The 15,484-nt window shown below is 47.9% G+C and overlaps 2 protein-coding genes across 5 annotated transcripts in view; one reads left to right on the top strand and one right to left on the bottom strand.

Moving 5' to 3' along the window:
- Chd64 (transgelin calponin-3) overlaps nt 1-15,484 on the top strand; it is a 58,161-nt gene that overhangs the window by 19,871 nt on the left and 22,806 nt on the right. Inside the window, exon 1 of one of the 2 annotated variants that reach the window (XM_084593407.1) lies at nt 6,018-6,260. The exons of the other annotated variant lie outside the window; for it this stretch is intronic. Coding sequence (XP_084449533.1) covers nt 6,207-6,260 — 54 coding nt within the window. The 5' untranslated portion in view covers nt 6,018-6,206. Of the gene's footprint in view, nt 1-6,017; nt 6,261-15,484 lie in introns of those variants that run through there. 2 annotated transcript variants of the gene reach the window in all.
- LOC146208408 (uncharacterized) lies at nt 1,147-5,956 on the bottom strand. 3 transcript variants are annotated; one of them, XM_084593370.1, is made up of 2 exons: nt 5,835-5,956; nt 1,147-4,361 (listed from the first exon to the last, which is right to left on the bottom strand). In XM_084593370.1, exon 2 carries the CDS (start codon nt 4,349-4,351, stop codon nt 1,442-1,444), a length of 2,910 nt encoding a protein of 969 aa, XP_084449496.1. In that variant the 5' UTR covers nt 4,352-4,361; nt 5,835-5,956; the 3' UTR covers nt 1,147-1,441. The 3 variants fall into 3 exon arrangements, with proteins under 3 accessions (XP_084449496.1, XP_084449480.1, XP_084449487.1); XM_084593354.1 differs by lacking the exon at nt 5,835-5,956 and adding an exon at nt 4,824-4,950; XM_084593361.1 differs by lacking the exon at nt 5,835-5,956 and adding an exon at nt 4,712-4,834.

A 15,484-nucleotide genomic window follows, 5' to 3' on the forward strand; every position in this document is an offset into this window, starting at 1 on the left:
TGGTTACAGCTACACACTTCCCGTGAAATTATTAAAGTAACAGTGTTGGAGCCTCCCCCTTCGTCAGGAAACCCTGTAATTGGTGTTGTGAGTGCACATACCTCTGGCCTGTGATATATAGTTACCAGGCAACATATGGTTGCCACTAATTGGTTGGTGGCTTTTGTAACATCGCGAGAACGCATTGCATGACAAAGTTGGCAGGAGCTTTACAGAGGTTGCAATCATGGGAATTGAACTTGGTGCCTTTGGATACAAATTTGGACATGCTTCCCCAAGGTCATTCAAGAACACGACTATGGCTTTTTAAAAGCAGGGCTTCATATCTGTGTCAGGTAGGGCTAGCCTTGAACAGCACTATATTCATCGGAGAGTTGTGGTTATTTTAACTTAGAAGTAAACTTTTGCTTGAATTTTTGTTAATAGCTCCTCTAATGTGCAAAATGTGACAAACTTACTATGGTGGAATTAACCACATTGTACCACCCGATTTCATACCATCCCCCATTAGGCTTTCCTTCTTTCAGCATTATGCCAGTCAATCCGAAAGCTCATGCTTATTATACGAACTCTATGTATATGCCTAGGATGCAAGCATAGTTCCTTCTTTAATGCAATTATAATGCACAAGCTCCTTGTTTGATGTCTTGAGGTGATGTCAGTTCTAACATTCGGAATGTTTTTGAGGTTACACTGTCCCACTTATGAGCAATGTGGCCACTTCCCTCATTCAAAAAGCAGAGTCTTGTCCTGCCGTTGATCAATTGTAAAACAAAGCATAAGAAATACATGCAAGCTTTGTGTAGCAGCCAATGGAGCACTTTGAAAGTTGGTCTTACAAATGAAATGGCATGCTGGGAAGGCAAGCTTAATTTATTATGCAACCAATTTTTGTCTTTATTATTCGCTACAGTTTCTCGGCCAGAAGGTGTGAAGTTCTAGGTTAGATTTGAATGCAGTGAAGCTATTTGTAGGCGGCAAATCGTATGTACCTTTCAATTCATACAGCGAAATACTTCAAAGTTTCACTCACACTGAAACAAAATCGCTCTTTATCTTTTGGTCTAACCAAGTACTTCTGCAATGTTTAAATTGCATGCATGTTCCAGTGAAGTGATGTAATTTTTCCACATAAAGAACACAACATTCTAAAACAAAATTTATTATTCAATATAAGTTGTACACAAGATACTGCAACTTAAAAATTTGCTCGTATCAATCACTTACAGCACATCACAGTTGAACATCAGACTGATAAAAACTTCTGCCAGTGTGGCACAATATAGATCAGTAGAGAATGGGAACAGGATAGAACTTTTCTGCAAAACTTCACAGCTCTGTGAAGTCCACTCGTTGCTAAATACTGACAGCAACAATAGGGATACATATATATAAAAATGTAAAATTGCTATACCTATCAAATATATATAGAAATGAGATATCAAACCCAATTAGCATTGTACAAAACATGCTTTCCATCAAAACTGAGTATGCCCTCACTACAAAGCAATGCCAAGTGGATTTCGTACTTGGGGAGGACACCAAAGTTCTTGTTCACTGCATCAGATAGACTGTTCATATCCTCTAAATGAGCAGGACTTGCTGCTAGTCGTTTCTTAATAAATTCCGACACGACATGCTCCATCTTACTGTACGTGTAATTAGATGCCCCGCCGCAGGCATTCACTTGATTTTTTTCAGCTGCTTTTCTCTCTTCACCGACCTTGGCAAACATTCCCCTGCATAGTTTTGGCTGTTGCCTTTGCCCTGCTAGGCTTCTGTGTGTAACTGTTTTTGCCAAAAGCCTTGGCTCAACACCATGCAGCTCCACACAAGAGGAGCTCTTCTCTGCGGATGGCGCCAATCCTCTAGACTCGTTTGCTATGAGACACGGACTGGAGCTCGCTTTTGCTGGTATTTCAGACTTTCCGTCCTGCATTTTGATCCTGGTAACATCATTCGATACAGCTGGCACGAGGTGTGATGGCAGTGAAGTGCTGTAGGATGCAAAAGGAAGTGAGTGATATCTTTTTAATTCATCATGTAATGAAATATTCTGCTCCAGTTCAGTCAAACTTAGTGCTTTAGCCATGGTTCTTTGTGGCTCCAGTTGAGATTCTGTCAAGCTTTCTGCAGAGGAAGTTTGAAGGATCACCATACTTGTGCGAACGTGTGACTGGGACCTTTTTAGGGTATCGGGCACTGCAGTGTCCCGCACGAAGTCACTCAGGCTTATCGCTTTAACCAGAGTGTCCCATGGCTTCAACTCTTCAGACTCAGTCATGGTTCTTCTAGTGAGAGTTGGAAACATCAATGTAGTTTCATCAGGCTTCGACTGTAACCTCTTCAAAGTACTCAATGCTGCGGTGTCCTGCTTCAGTTCGGTAACGCTCAGTGCTTTAAGCAGAGTGTTCTGTGGCTTCCTTGCAGTGGCAGTCGAAGTGATCAATGTAGTTATGTCGGCGAATGACTGAGATCTCTTTGGGGTGTCCAATGCTGGAGCATCCCAGCTCATTTCGGTCAAGCTTAATGCTTTAGCACGAGTGTTTTGTAGCTTCGAGCCTTTGGACTTTGTCAAGCTTCCTGTAGCAGGAGTTGGAATGGTCAACACAGTTGTTCCAAGATGTGACTGGGACCTCTTCGAAGTATCCAACGCTGCTGCATCCTGCTTCACTTCAGTCAAGCTTAATGATTTAGCCACAGTATTTTGTAGCTTTGTTTCTTCAGACTCTGACAAGCTTCTTGCATTAGGAGGTGGAGCATTGAATGTAGTTGGGCTAACATGCGACTGAAACCTCTTCAAGCTGTTCGGTGTGACTGCATCCTGCTTCATTTCAGTCAAGCTTAATGCTTTAGCAGTGGTGCTGTGGGGCTTCTCTTTTTCAGCCACCGTCAACCTCTCTGCAGTTGGATGTGGTGCAGCTGATTCAGTTTTAAGATTTGATGCATCCAGCTGTGGCTGTACCAAGGAAGAAGATTGTTTTGATTTTTTAGAAGGCTTCACAGCGGCCTTTTTTGGCGTAGAGGGATTTGTCACTGTTGACGCCGTACACTCCTTGGAAATTTTGCTTCTTTTGTCGGATCTAGACACAGGGTAACTATAGATAGACCTGAGCAAGTCAGCAGCCATCATGTTGTCTACAATACCGTTTGTGAGCAGCTCCCTTCCAGCATCAAGAACTGTGTGAAGTCTGTGTCGGACAGTAGACCCACAGTAGCTTTTCACTGCCTTAGGAGCATTTTCTGTGCAGATCTTGAGTGTGTCAGGCATTAAGTTGGGCGCATATTTCAACAGCTGAGCGGCATAGTAAGCTGACAGAGCATCGGGGCTCTTTTTCATTTCAATTGCCCGATCTCCACATTTCAGTGAAACACAGTTGGTTGTAGACAGATCAAACTTGTCAGGGTGCAAATGGAACAAATCAATCAGATCAATACCGGGGAAAACATGGTTGATGTAAGCTGAGCATTCTTTAGGCACAGATTCTGCACTGCAGAGGATGTAGTTGAAGCAAATTGGATTAGATGGCGTGGCACCGATGTCCTTCAGCAGTTCCATGAAGTGAATAGCAGCTAGGAGTTCTTCGGCACTGTTCCAATTCCTGTCCCACTTTTCATACGTCCTGCGAAGCCAAATCTTGCCATGAGGTTTCCACTTGAAGACATTTGGGTAAGAGTTCAGCACGCTGTTCAACTTGCTTGCTCGGCTGCCATCACCGAAGTATAACCTCAGTTCAGGAAGCCAAGTTGCTGTCGCTTGGTGCAACAATTCCTCGGTGTTGAGTCCGCTTGAAAAATCGAAAGCATTGTTTTTGTGCAGACACTTCCTAAGGTGCACGGCAACACAGTTTGATGCCGCAAGGGGCTGCCTAAGCGAGACAAGCCCTCGGTCGGGTGCTGTCATGTGAAAGTGGAGGCTGTTGAGGGTGAAGAACACATTCAGGCTGTTGGCATACATCTTTTGAAGGAACAGTCTGGCATCATGGTCCATGTATGGGACATACTTGGACAAAACATGTACTGAACACGGCTGCTCCCGCGACGCCCCAATCTTCTGGAGGAGGTCCAGAAAGAACTGCACAACAGTTAAGTTTTCTGGTTGCGCCAGAATGCTCCTAGCTTCGAACTGAGGAAGTAGACCAACCAAGTTTTCGCAAAAGCCGAAGGAGTCTTTGTGATATCTGAAGAACTGTGTCAGCGATCTGTTGTACTTGGAATTCATGAACTCGGCCAGCATCGTTGGCATGCTCCTTTCGTACCTTCTGAGTGTATCTTGAGATACCCTCAGGGCACCACCGGCCCGCTTCAGCTCCAGAGCGAAGAATTCCACCAAGCACCGATCCGCAGCCATCTCAGGATTCCTGCATAATACAGAATACGCACACTATATTGCCTCGCCTTCATGAAAGAATAACAGATACCTCCAGGCATGATAGCCGTACGTGTTCCCTCGTACTTCCAAAGACAGATAGGCGCTTTATTTCTCCAGTATTCGAGAACCTAGGGTGCAGTATATATGCTAATGCCGGTACAAAAACAAGACTGAAATGCTCAAACGCAGCCAAAATACACCCCTTGTATCTTAACACATGGCTTATGATTCTCGTCGGTCAGCGTTTCTTCGCAGCGCTTTCGGACTAGCGTAAATACACGCGCACTCACATACGTAAAGTTGGCCGCAAACCGCTGCGTGCTTGGTCTTCGAGCTTACCTTTGCGGCCGCGCACAGATGCTGCATTCCGGGTCGTACCGGGCGCACAGTTATGCTGACATTCCAGCTGAACAGTGTCATGAACAGGGTTTCCATTCATTAGCTTCCTTACCTTGACGAAGGCTGCGCCCATGTGCTGGCTCACGAGCGGTTTTCATGCGGCGCGCACTAACTGGGCGTCGGCGACTGTGCATGTGAAAGCTGATGCCAACCAAACCAAGGCGCCTGAGGGAGGCGTGAGCGGGCGTGAGCGGGGCAGGTACCATACTTTCGTTTTCGTTTGCTTGCGTTCGCTGCTATGGGGCGCAACGATCGTTTGTGTAACAGCGCAGAATTAGTTGATAACTGCAGATTCGTAGCGATAATATTAAAGAAAGAGTAATTTAAAAGAATTTATTGTTTTTAATGCCCATTTGCTACTACTGACATCAATTCTTTTTCTGTACTATTTTTCACTTTCGGTTTCACTTATTGACGGGCTGGCGTGTTTCGTGGTGGTTTAGTCCAAGTCTCTAAAACGAGCGTGCTTCTTTCATCATAAGGAAGAAACAAAGCAAATCTTAGCCTTGCTTTTTTTTTTTTTTTTTAAATTCCGATATGTAATGCGCGGGGTGTCATATGCAAGTGTCGCCTAATGCTGGAACTTTTAATGACAGTTTAGGTCGGTTTCCCATCCTCCTAATATGAAGTACGTCACTTTTCGATATAGGCTCATCAGCTATGAAATACGTTCGCAGTTGACCTCCCCAGATTCGCCAACTGCGAAGCGCATATGCTTTAGGTGTTACTTTAACTTTATACAGACAACTGCGACAACGCGAAAAGCTCGAAAGGCCAGTATGCCGTTGGTGTCGACAGCCACACACTCATTCGCATGCAAATCAATATCTGCATAGTAGCTGGTATGTATACTAGCTCAACTATTTTAGACCCGCGGTAACGTTCTGCTATTAAAAGCTACAAAGTTTTCGGAATACGAATACAATTCGTTCAAATTTTTTGCGCACCGCCGCGCGCACTTTCGGATAGCTTCCAAGCTAAATGCATTAATTTTCAAGGTAACGCAGCTCAGCTTTTGAAAGCAAAGAATTGTAGAAGTTGTTACAAACGCGAAACTACTCACGTGCTGCAGCGTCAGTGTACCACCTCAGATAACGGGCACAGTCGGCCCAACAAGGCTGAGCAGACGACGCCCACAAGCCGCAGTTGCTATGGTGACGTGGAGCACGTGACCTTTGCTAAACGGAAGGAGCGGCGCTAGCGGCGCGCGCGCCGGCGGCTGCGACGACCGCCGCAACCGCCGGGATCAAACTGATCAAACGCCGGCTTGACGCTGCGGAGGGTGTGCGCGCTTTCGTGACTGAGGTCTCATCATTTGCCGCGCTCGAAAGTAACTGCTTGCGTCCTTTAGTCCGTACGGTCTTATCTCTTGCCTCGGGACCTCAACTGCGGATAGCGTTCGGTTGCCTCCGGAATAAGTGTCTCTACGCAAGAAATGGCTGAAAACCGTGCGACCAAATCTGGACTGGCTGCTGAAGCTCACAGCAAGGTAAACTTATTCGCTGAACCTTTTCTGATGGATGTTCATGCGGGCGTGAAAGTTCTTGCGCTCGTCTGTGATGGGTTCTCCGTGTCAACGGAGCTAGAGAATGTAGCGAGATTACAGCAATACGGCGCAGCAGGTGGCCGTGCTGCATATTTTTTTTTTCTGCGCCGACTTGCCGGCGCGAATGAAATATGCATTATTGCGGTGCCTCTAGCTGGACCTCGCGCTTTTTGTCTGCACCTGTTGTGAAGTCCGTCGCCTGTTCTTGATGGGCATTTTGCCGCCAAGTCACACATGCGAGGGCAATGTGACGGAAATAACGAAAGTACGCGGAGACGGGCTTCCCGCATTTGACGGCTTGTCTAGCTAGCTAAATCACGCATTTTATGGGAAACTGACGCACCAGCGCGCCCGACGAGAGCTGTCTTGTGTGCTGCGCACGCATGCGGGTCGTACAGTGTTATTCGTTTCGCTGTGAGTTTAGGTTTTGCAGTGAGTGACCACAAAATTGAAATAACTAGAATAAGATTGAGATGGAGCGCATTTGGCAAGCGCTCTCGGGTCATGAATTGCCGCCTGTGGTGCAGAAAAGTATAGGCTAACAAAAACAGTATAAAAACGGTTCAACTTAAATTCAGGACAATGCGGAGCGCTATATAGAACGGAAAATGAGTTGAGAGGAAGCGTGCAGAGTAGGTGAGGGAACAATATCGAATTACGACGAAAATGGGCAGGACATGTAACACTAAGGCAAGGTAACCAATCGTCGGGTTAAAGGAAAAGGAAAGGAAATCAGACGTAGCCGGGGGTGGCAGAATTTGGCGGTGGAGATTGGGAACACCGTGAGGATCAAGTGGGTGCGGCTAGCAAAAGACTGGCTTGTGCGAGAGGCAGTTGTCGTGTGTGCAGTCAGGCTGATGATGGTGATGACGATATTAAGGCATGCTTTCCTCATTTATGAACTTCGACAGTTTTTCATCGGTTTGAGTAATTTGTTCGGAAGTGGGGATCGCGATGTCTATAGGACGTCCGATTAAGGTCCCCACGTCCGAAGCCAATCCTCCATGTGAAAAGGTGCGAGGGCTTTATCCGCTATTGCGGTCAGCGAGTAAAACTTGAAATTTGCACAATCTATCGCGCCTGATATACAGGGCTTTATTGCAGATTCTGAACTGAAGCACACCGGGGTTGAGAAATGAAATTCTCTGATACAAGAACTCATGGTGCGACCGTGAAAAAAAAAAAAAAATTGTGGTCGCGCACTTTTTGATGATAGCAAGAAGCCCCACATGACAGGATTCTGCTTGTGTGGTCAGTATTTATGCAGACTTTCTCTCAGATCGAACACTTTATCTGGGCTATTCCATCCCACGTGCGCGCGCGCACACACACACCTGAACAAATAAACGGTATATTAGTGCTTGTTCATGACCTCATTTTTATTTTCATTTATTCATTTGAGGGGTTATGATAAATTCGGAAGACCTACTGAAGCAGCGGCCTTTGGTTGCATGCTCGCGGTACTTCTGCCCCATTTATTTTTCTCCTTAACGTGTCGGGCTATCAGATCCTAATTACGCTAACACATTTCACGCCCAGACAGTTCGGTCAGCAAGACAGCGTGTCGTTTACTCGGAAAACTGTGCAGTCGCTCAAGCGACACGCTAAACGGGCAGGTCTCTCCTGTCTCGCTGCACAATAAATACATACCCTCAGCAATTTGGCGACGATTACATCTGCGTGAGCAGAATGGTGTCGGGGCGGCGGGTGACAACGTAAGAGGCGGTCTAGGCTTTCACCGTTAATCTACTCTGTATACGGCGCGTGTCGGTGACTCGGCAACTTCAGCCTCCGTAATTTGTGTTCGGTTTTGCGGAACGTGCGGTGTCTTGTGGCCAGACATGGCGTCCTTATGGCAAGCTCCTTGCGTGACGTTTCGGATGACTTCGCAGTTTTGGTCGCTTGCTGGTGGCTGCCGGAGCTAAATACGGTGACCCGGCCAGATGCGGTGCGGCCGAATGGTTTTGTAGTTTTTTATTTCGCTTTTCACTGGAGTTAGCGGACAGAAGCAGTCGCACTTTTTCGACGTTTCTTCTTCTTTTTTTTTTTTTTTTTTTTTTTTTACTTGTCGGAGGGAATGACAGAGCTACACAGCTGTTCCGCAACCCCTTCCGTGAGCACCCACACTTGAGCCGCATAACGTCGAGCTGCAGAGCTGTGTGGGATAGTCAGTTTCAGTTCGCCTAGCACTCGTAGCCTTTTTGGCTTTAACGCGTGCTTGCCCCCCCCCCCCCCCTCCCCCTTAAGTCGACATGCGTATTACTTAGAATTAAGCCACACCTTCGTAAACGTGTCCCACGTCCACCCCGTCGCGGCTGTTAAGCGCCGACCTAACAGAACTTCCATCGCCGAGCTGCAGCGTCATTACTTCGTTATAGTGCGCGTGCAGCTACATTTATTAGTTCGTTGTCCCAGGTCGTCAGTGTGGCTCATTGCCGCCGGCGTGCCGCGTTTAGACAGCCATTTCCGGCTATATCAAAATTGAGTGGTGGCCTCTTTCGCCTGCAGCGCACCTTTCTTTTCATACGGATAAATGAGATCTAACCTAGAGAGTTGGTGAGTGACTTCTTTCATCGCCGCTCAGCCACTCCTGGGAAATTCCCCACCAGCACGCGTCATCGGCACGGACTTTGCGTCTGCGGACAGGTGTAAACCGATATCCGAAGCCGTGCACGGCTGGCTTCGATATCCCGTTCACGTCCTGCGATATATAGCATTCGGCCATGGCTGTTAGGAGTCGTTGGAGGCGCAAGATTCTCATCGCGCGGGTCAATGCGCTGCCATTGGCAATCAGGAGGCGCTCTTTGGCTTTTTTTTTTAATTTAAACTGTACTTGTTAAAAAACTTAGCGTGTCATAATTGGGATCGGCGTTCAAGCTCTCGGGTACTTCAAAGCGGCTCGCGTGGGCTCACGCACAGTGGGCTTCGTTGCCTGAAACTACTGACTATACCGAACAGAACACCGCGTGCTCCCGAAGTTAAAAACTGAATAGGGTCGGGGTGAGTGGGTCACTTATTTTTTTGTGCTCCCAACAAAATCCGATTTCCCCCATGCACCCCTCCCCTCTTTACACCAACGTGGCTGGTTATCGCCATAGTATACGCACCGCACATTCCTGGCCAATGGTTGCAGCGTTCTGGTCAGCGCAGGACCGCGGGTTCAACTTCCATCCCCAGCGGCGGATTTTTTTTTTTTTTTTTTTTTTATTATTGCGCTAGTTCGCCCTTCGGCATAAGGGTTTAAATATATTGATACAGGCCTGTGGCAGCAATGAATGCCAACAGCTCTCGGTGGTGTGGGCCATGTGTCTCCGTCGACTTGATGAATTCCCGTTTGCACTGTCGCTGTCGCGTCTTAATCCAGTACAAGACTAAGTGCCTCTTCGGGCAGTCATCTCCTATCCAACTAAATGTTTACTTCAAGTGCCTGCAGTGCGGCATTTCTGTAGCTCAGGTGGATCTTGGAGCCATCTGCATCTTTTTTTTTTCCCTTGACCTTCTTTTTCTTCTTTTTTACACTGTGCCGTGAGAACGCGCAGTCGACGCTTGTTGGGCCCGGAGATACGTACCCGACTCCGGAGGAACAATCAGCATAGACGCGCCAGACACCTCCTTCGGGTGCGGCTCCAGGCTAATCAGCCGATGATCGATGACGCTCTCCTGTGTCAGGGCGCGACGCCGGTGTCCGCTACTTCAAAAGCGCTTGCGCGGTTCGCTGAGCTTCAAACTACATGAACTCACTGCTCTGCTACCGAACTGCCACAAGCGAATGCACGCACCCGCCGCTTGTAGGGAGACAACCCGCACTGCGCCGGGCCAGGAGCGTTGACCGAGCGAGGAATTGGCTCTCATACCAACTTTTTATTGCTGTGTGCCCTAGAAGAGCCAAGCTTTGGCAAGAGGAGGAAGGAGACTGGCCCTTGTAACCCGGACAGTAAATGAGTTTCCCCCCTTTCCTCCTCCGAAAAGCGAAGACTGAAAACGATTCGAGGGGCCGTTCTTTGTCAATGCATGAACCCGCTCCTCGACAGTCCCTTTTTTTCAAGCCGCCCAAACCCATGAGCGCGGGATGTGATGGCGTGATGGTGTTCAAACGCCAAATAGCAATTCTTTTGCGATACTTTGCTGTCCTTGTTCCCGTCGCCTTCAGCGCCTTGTGCTTCTCTCTACAGTCTTCAGGATACATATTTACGTTTTGTTCTCTTTCCCGCATAGCCTTTGCAGCATAGCCATAGAAAGTTGTCTTTAAGAGCAATTATGATGATGTCTCCCCACACGTAACCATATCAGCGACATTCAGCCGCCTGAATGTGTTCTTCCTTATTTTTTTTTTTAGCGCAGTGTGCCGCACCCCCCTTCCTCCCCTCTTTATTTCTTTTGTTCACACCTTTATGCAGTGGCAAATGATGACCGCCGGTTTGCTAGCCTGTTCCTTTCGATGCTGACGTAACCTTTCCTCCTTTATCCCGGCCATCTTGTTTGGCTTCTTCCTGTCTATATTTACTTGCCCCGAAAACAGTGTCAGCATTCGCTGTTGTCACTGTGTTGTGATTGTGAAGGGTAATTACTTCCGTTCCTATAACTGTAAACGTATAACAAGAGTTTCCTTCCTTCGTTTGTCTTAGTCGCCGCAAGGAAGTATATAAAGGCTATAAAATGGACGTGCGCACGGGAATGCCAGTAAGCGGGCTCGCAGCTGGAGGCCAGTCGCCAACCGGGCGCCAGACAAAAAGAGGTGCCTGGATTCCCGACAAATGTAGCACCTGTGCGAAAACAGCCCTCCCGTGGCGTTCATTCGGCCTTCAGTGCTGAGAAAGAATCAAAGGTAACGAAACAAAGAGCGCCGAGGACGCGGTCAAGCTTGCCTCCGTAGGCACACTCAACTCGCTTCCCCGACGAGCAGCCGCAACGTGTTTGTAGTACGGCACCTTCTTGTACAGCAGCTCCTGCTCATTTTACTCCAGACAGAAACAACGCTTAGCACGGTCGTTCTTTTCTTTCTTTCTGCAGACCTGTTTAGAGAAGAGAGCACGAGTTCGCTCGGACATAAATTCTTCTTGTCTCGCATTCCTGCTGTCTCCTCCCTCCGAAGGCCCCTTCGCGATAATGTTTCATATGTATTTTGTTTTTCTTTCTCGCGCCGCGCTCTGTAGCTACGATTGCTTTATTTGCTGCTACGTGGCTGGCGACTTCCCCTCGCGCCGTCGTGTGGCATCCTCGAGTGAGGCCAGACCATGCATGAGCGGGGGCGCACAACTGGACTAGCTGCACCAGGGGGCACTATATAGTAGGATATCCTAGACAAAAAAGAGGAAACAGCAGTTGCTAATTATGTGCAGTCGTACGCGGATTGTATATTACCCCATTGAACAGTACACGAAATCAGTTTTTTTATATATATTGACTGTACCGAACAAGCCAAATGCATCGAAATGCATGTGTTTATAATGCATTATCTGATGGCTAGCTTTTTATTCACGCTAGCAGAAAAGCTTTTAACAGTGGACTACTTTCTGTTGCGGAATAATTTTGTTGGGGTTTGGCACACTTAAGTTGTATCAAGAGTTATCACTGAGAGTTCTGTAGCTGAGATAAAGAGGAGTTTTATAAGAACCGTAGGTTATAGTGTACTTTAGGTGAACTAAAAGCAAACCAGCTGGTGTAAGGTGGCAGTGGCGTAGCCAGAAATATTTTTGGCGGCAAATACTGCACAGAACTATTTCATCTCGCCAGCTACGCGTAAGCCGCAATGACATCTGCTCTGTTCACGCGCGGACCGTGACACCTGCCTGACCGCTATGTTTCGTGACAGGTGCACGCGCATTCAGAGGTCACTTCACAGTCTGATTTCTGTATACGTTTCTGCGGGCGATAATCTTCGCCTGTGCATTGAGTAGGCAGTACGCTTTGAGGACATTGCTGTAGAGGAATAGTTGAATGGACGTTAACGCTTCTCTGTGATTAAATTATCTGATATGTGATGAGAGGGGAAAAGAAAAATACTGCGTTAGTACTTCTGCCGCAGTTTCAATTTCCCGATTTGCATCTGATCCGCAACAGGGTTGACTTACACGACGTCTTTGTTAATGAACAGAGTAGACTGGCACTGTGCCATATGATTAGCTGTAGTGACAGGACTGCAAACCACATAATTTGAAATAATGTCCTGATGGCTGTAATCGTACGGATGTCCAGCCGTCGCCGCAGGGAACTGCGGTGGGAGTGTGCTGATACCAGTACTCCAGTACTCGGGGGTGCCGCATTACTCCACACAGAGGGAGTATACTTTAATTTTCTGCTAGCATCCCCTGGATTTTGTGATGTCGGTGTGGTGCCACCGTGTGGTGCGGCGGTTGTCTTGAAATGAGGCCGTATACCGCGCTACAGTAGTCTTGCACGCAAAACACCGAGGAAGAGGATGAGGGGGAAGAAGACGGCGTAGGTTGGCAGCTTGCGGGCGCCTGCGTGGTACAGGCGCCTGCTACGGAGCTGCGGATGTCTGCGGGAGGAAGCAGCGCAGCTCCGTATCTGTGCGGCTTCGGCGGTGCCATATTATAAGGCCGTGACGAAAGAACTGCTGCTTCCGGTCCATTTCCTTTGTGGCGACGGGTTCGCGCTGCCGTCTACGAAGACGACTTGGCCGGAACTTTACAGTGTCGCTAGCATCCTTTTGAGGCACGTGGAGTCTCTAGATATGTTCAGAACCGCACGCATAGAGTTCCGCGACCGGTATAGCTTTGCTTAGGCATGAGAAGCTCCGGGAAATCAATATTGTGTGTGAACTCTGTATCTCATATCACGTGCGTACCATACAGACGGAGGCGGTCACATTCGCATGGTGCATTTCTTGAGCGCTTTTCGTCCAAAAGGCGGGGCCAGTGGAGGTGTATGAAACGTCTCGTAGGATGAATAAGGGTTACCCCCTCCCCCCCGCGCCAACCTGTCTCGCTTCTCACTACATGTTAGTTTATCCTCGCAACATAAAATCATAGCACTGTCACGCAAACCGCATATCGCGACACATTTCTCAAAGAAAGGTCAATTGTCAGCTGAGAGTGGTGACAGTTGTCATAATGGGAGATATGTGACATACGTGACGTACGTGCCTCGGCAGCAGGTGCAGTGGATTTTTATTTTAGTATTCATTTCTCACATAATGTGTCTGAGATAGAGGCCATGCAGTTTGTTTGGGCGCTCATAAAGGGGTCTTTGCTCACTTTTCTTATGCTGTGATATTTTCCCTTATAAATCCACCAGTCATTAGTAACGGGCTAATCGAGATGTAGGCCTGAAAGTTGGGTTTCCGCCTTGACGTGTCCGTAGCCTGAGCATATAGGGTCAAGGAGTTTTAAGTGCTCGCTGTCTACCAGTGGCATATCTCTGTTGAGAGAGGCGCGCCCACATAGGCCACTCCAGGGAACGAGCTGAAGTTACGCTCGCTGACCGAAATATTCACTTTTTTTTTTTTTTTTGTATAACATATGCAGTCTAAACAGACGCAGTTACGTAGGTTTAAAAAAAAAAAAAAAGATGCGGAGGGTGGGGTATAGGGAGTGCTGTACAGCTGCGCAGTGCGCAAAATGGGGCTAATATACGGTCGATTGTGACGGGAAGACCAGGAATATATGCTGTTTTTTTTTTTTTTTTTTTGACTGCTGTACTGAGAAGGAGGGAAGGTTTGGATGCGGAGATTCATAAGAGCACTGCCACGAGAACCGCTGATGTACCGGGTGTGGGCAAAATCAGCGATCACCCCTTCCTATGTTTTGGATAGACGGCTGGTGACAGGTTCGCAAAGCACTGTGGACTGACCTTGACTGGCATTGAGATATACTAAAGGCACGGAAATGGCGCATGCCGACTTGCGGCGCGCTTTCACGCAGTAATTAGGTGCGCTATATAAACTTTTCTCGTCGCTCGGAACCGGTCATTTTCTATATTAGGGCGCCAAAGCGTCAGGCTGGTCGCCAAATTCCACGAAAATGATGTAATTGCCGTTGTTTTATCCGCGACTGGTTCTTGCGCGTGCGTGGACCGGTGTATAGTACGCCGTTCGGGCGCAAGCGCCGCACGTGTAACGAAGCGGGTGATTATTGTCGCATTATGCATTGTTCTCGGGCGTCCTTGGCTGCGGTGTTCGCACCCGCTGCCATTTCCCTCGGTCATCTGCGTACTTAACGGCTCAACGGTGATTACGCCGGGGGCATTCCAGAGCGATCAGACGCATTCTTCGCGGACACGCCCACCAACTGCACTGCCGACGTTAGCGGATACATATATCGCGCACTCTTGATTATTTCTGGGGATTCTGTTAAAAAAAAAAAACGCCGGAGTGCATACGCCTCTCGGGTCGATATCTGGGTCACGGGCACTGATTGTGTGGGGAGGCGTCGCTGACGGGTGGAAATGCGCGTTTTTATCATATCAGTAGTTAATCAGCGTGTATTAGCTGTTAATTAGCGCCCATTTTTGATACGCGCCCTGCCCTGATAACGAACATTTCATGATTTGCTTGCGCATTGTAGGCTGGCCCCGTTTGCTGTTACAGCTCCGCGTATGATGGTGAAGTGAAGGGCGCCAGCTTGTGGCTTGCCCGTCACTTGTCGACGCACGTTTTATTTAATCGTGTGCATTGTTCGCACGAAACGCAGGGGTCGTGCTCACGAAATGACGGCGAAGTGCCTTGAAGTCAGCATAAAGCTTTAGAGGTTTGCTGTGAAACGCCCAAGTTAGTTACGTTAAGATACCGAAGAAGTTACAGCGGAACCAAAGGGAAGGGGGGGGGGGGGGGGGGGGGTCCGTTCGAATCATGGTGATAACTGCCGCAGATCCTGCTATCCGCAAATGGATGTGACCCTTTCTTTGTACTGGTATTTTTATTATTTAATCACCCCCACTCCCTCCTCCTCACCTCCATTACTTCAGCGCTCTGCATAATCTTTATCAATCCATTTCATCTTTCGTTGAGAATAGCGTCAACTTGTGCAGGTTTTCTCCACAGCTCACCTGGTCTTCTATAGTTTTGCTGCTCAACCACATCCCCTTCCATCACTAGCCGCATTGTCTTTGTCCTTGTTCACGGTTAGACTGTGCGCTATTATATGGGTGTGATCTCCATTTCGAGCCGTAGCTCATTGACAGATTTTTTTCCCTTCCGTCGATTTCCT

This window comes from Amblyomma maculatum, chromosome 1 (assembly GCF_055883805.1).
Source record: "Amblyomma maculatum isolate TAMU_Amacu chromosome 1, ASM5588380v1, whole genome shotgun sequence".
Lineage (NCBI taxonomy): Eukaryota > Metazoa > Arthropoda > Arachnida > Ixodida > Ixodidae > Amblyomma > Amblyomma maculatum.

Excerpts from the sequence above, each read along its gene's own strand:
- LOC146208408 (XM_084593370.1), bottom strand. The coding sequence starts at position 4,351 with ATGGCTGCGGATCGGTGCTTGGTGGAATTCTTCGCTCTGGAGCTGAAG.